Below are 632 nucleotides of genomic sequence, written 5' to 3'. Positions count from 1 at the left end.
TGTGTGTGTGTGTGTGTGTGTGTGTGTGTGTGTGTGTGTGTGTGTGTGTGTGTGTGTGTGTTCACAAGGTATAAATGTCAAGTGTCATGTCAGAAGCTCCCTCGCTTTACCTCACAGACGACATGTCTTCCTCTCCGATGCTTTCTCCAAGCCTCTACTGAGGCAGAAAAACAGTGGGGGTCACTGAGAGTGAGGTGTCAGACAGCAAGCCGCTCAAAGTGGCGACGAGAAAAAGAGCAGTGACGGAGGAGACAGAGACGACAAAGACAAAGAGCGTTTGCTCCACGCGGCGCTTTATCAGCACTGGTTGTCTTCTGTCACCGCGGGTGCCGACTAAACTTTTTGTCTCTGTTGTGTGTGTTACAGGGTGGTCAGGTGGGACTGCGAGGTGGATATTTCAGTGCTGGAAGATCACTTCGATATCATCATGTGTGCAGACTGGTAGGTTCAAACACGCGCGCAGGCAGACGCACATATTTATCTCAGTGTGTGTGCGTTTATGACATTCATTCTCACTTTTGCATGACAGTCCTTACACGGCCCCCCGCCAGTACCCAGACCTTTGGACCCACACTCTCTCTCTCTCTCTCTCTCACACACACACACACACACACACACACACACACACACAC

The 632-nt window shown here is 50.8% G+C and overlaps 1 protein-coding gene across 1 annotated transcript in view; it reads left to right on the top strand.

Moving 5' to 3' along the window:
* Positions 1-366: 366 nt before the first annotated feature.
* The window catches only part of LOC106536025 (calmodulin-lysine N-methyltransferase), a gene marked incomplete at its 5' end in the record, with an annotated part of 17,550 nt that continues 17,284 nt past the window's right edge, over positions 367-632 (top strand). The window contains 1 exon segment of the mRNA XM_014033195.1: positions 367-441. Within this exon segment, the coding sequence (XP_013888649.1) occupies positions 367-441 (75 nt within the window).

The sequence above is a fragment of the Austrofundulus limnaeus genome, unplaced genomic scaffold, assembly GCF_001266775.1.
Source record: "Austrofundulus limnaeus strain Quisiro unplaced genomic scaffold, Austrofundulus_limnaeus-1.0 Scaffold1659, whole genome shotgun sequence".
Taxonomy (NCBI): domain Eukaryota; kingdom Metazoa; phylum Chordata; class Actinopteri; order Cyprinodontiformes; family Rivulidae; genus Austrofundulus; species Austrofundulus limnaeus.
Note: the sequence above shows the minus strand (reverse complement) of the source record. Positions and strands in the feature narration are given on the sequence as shown.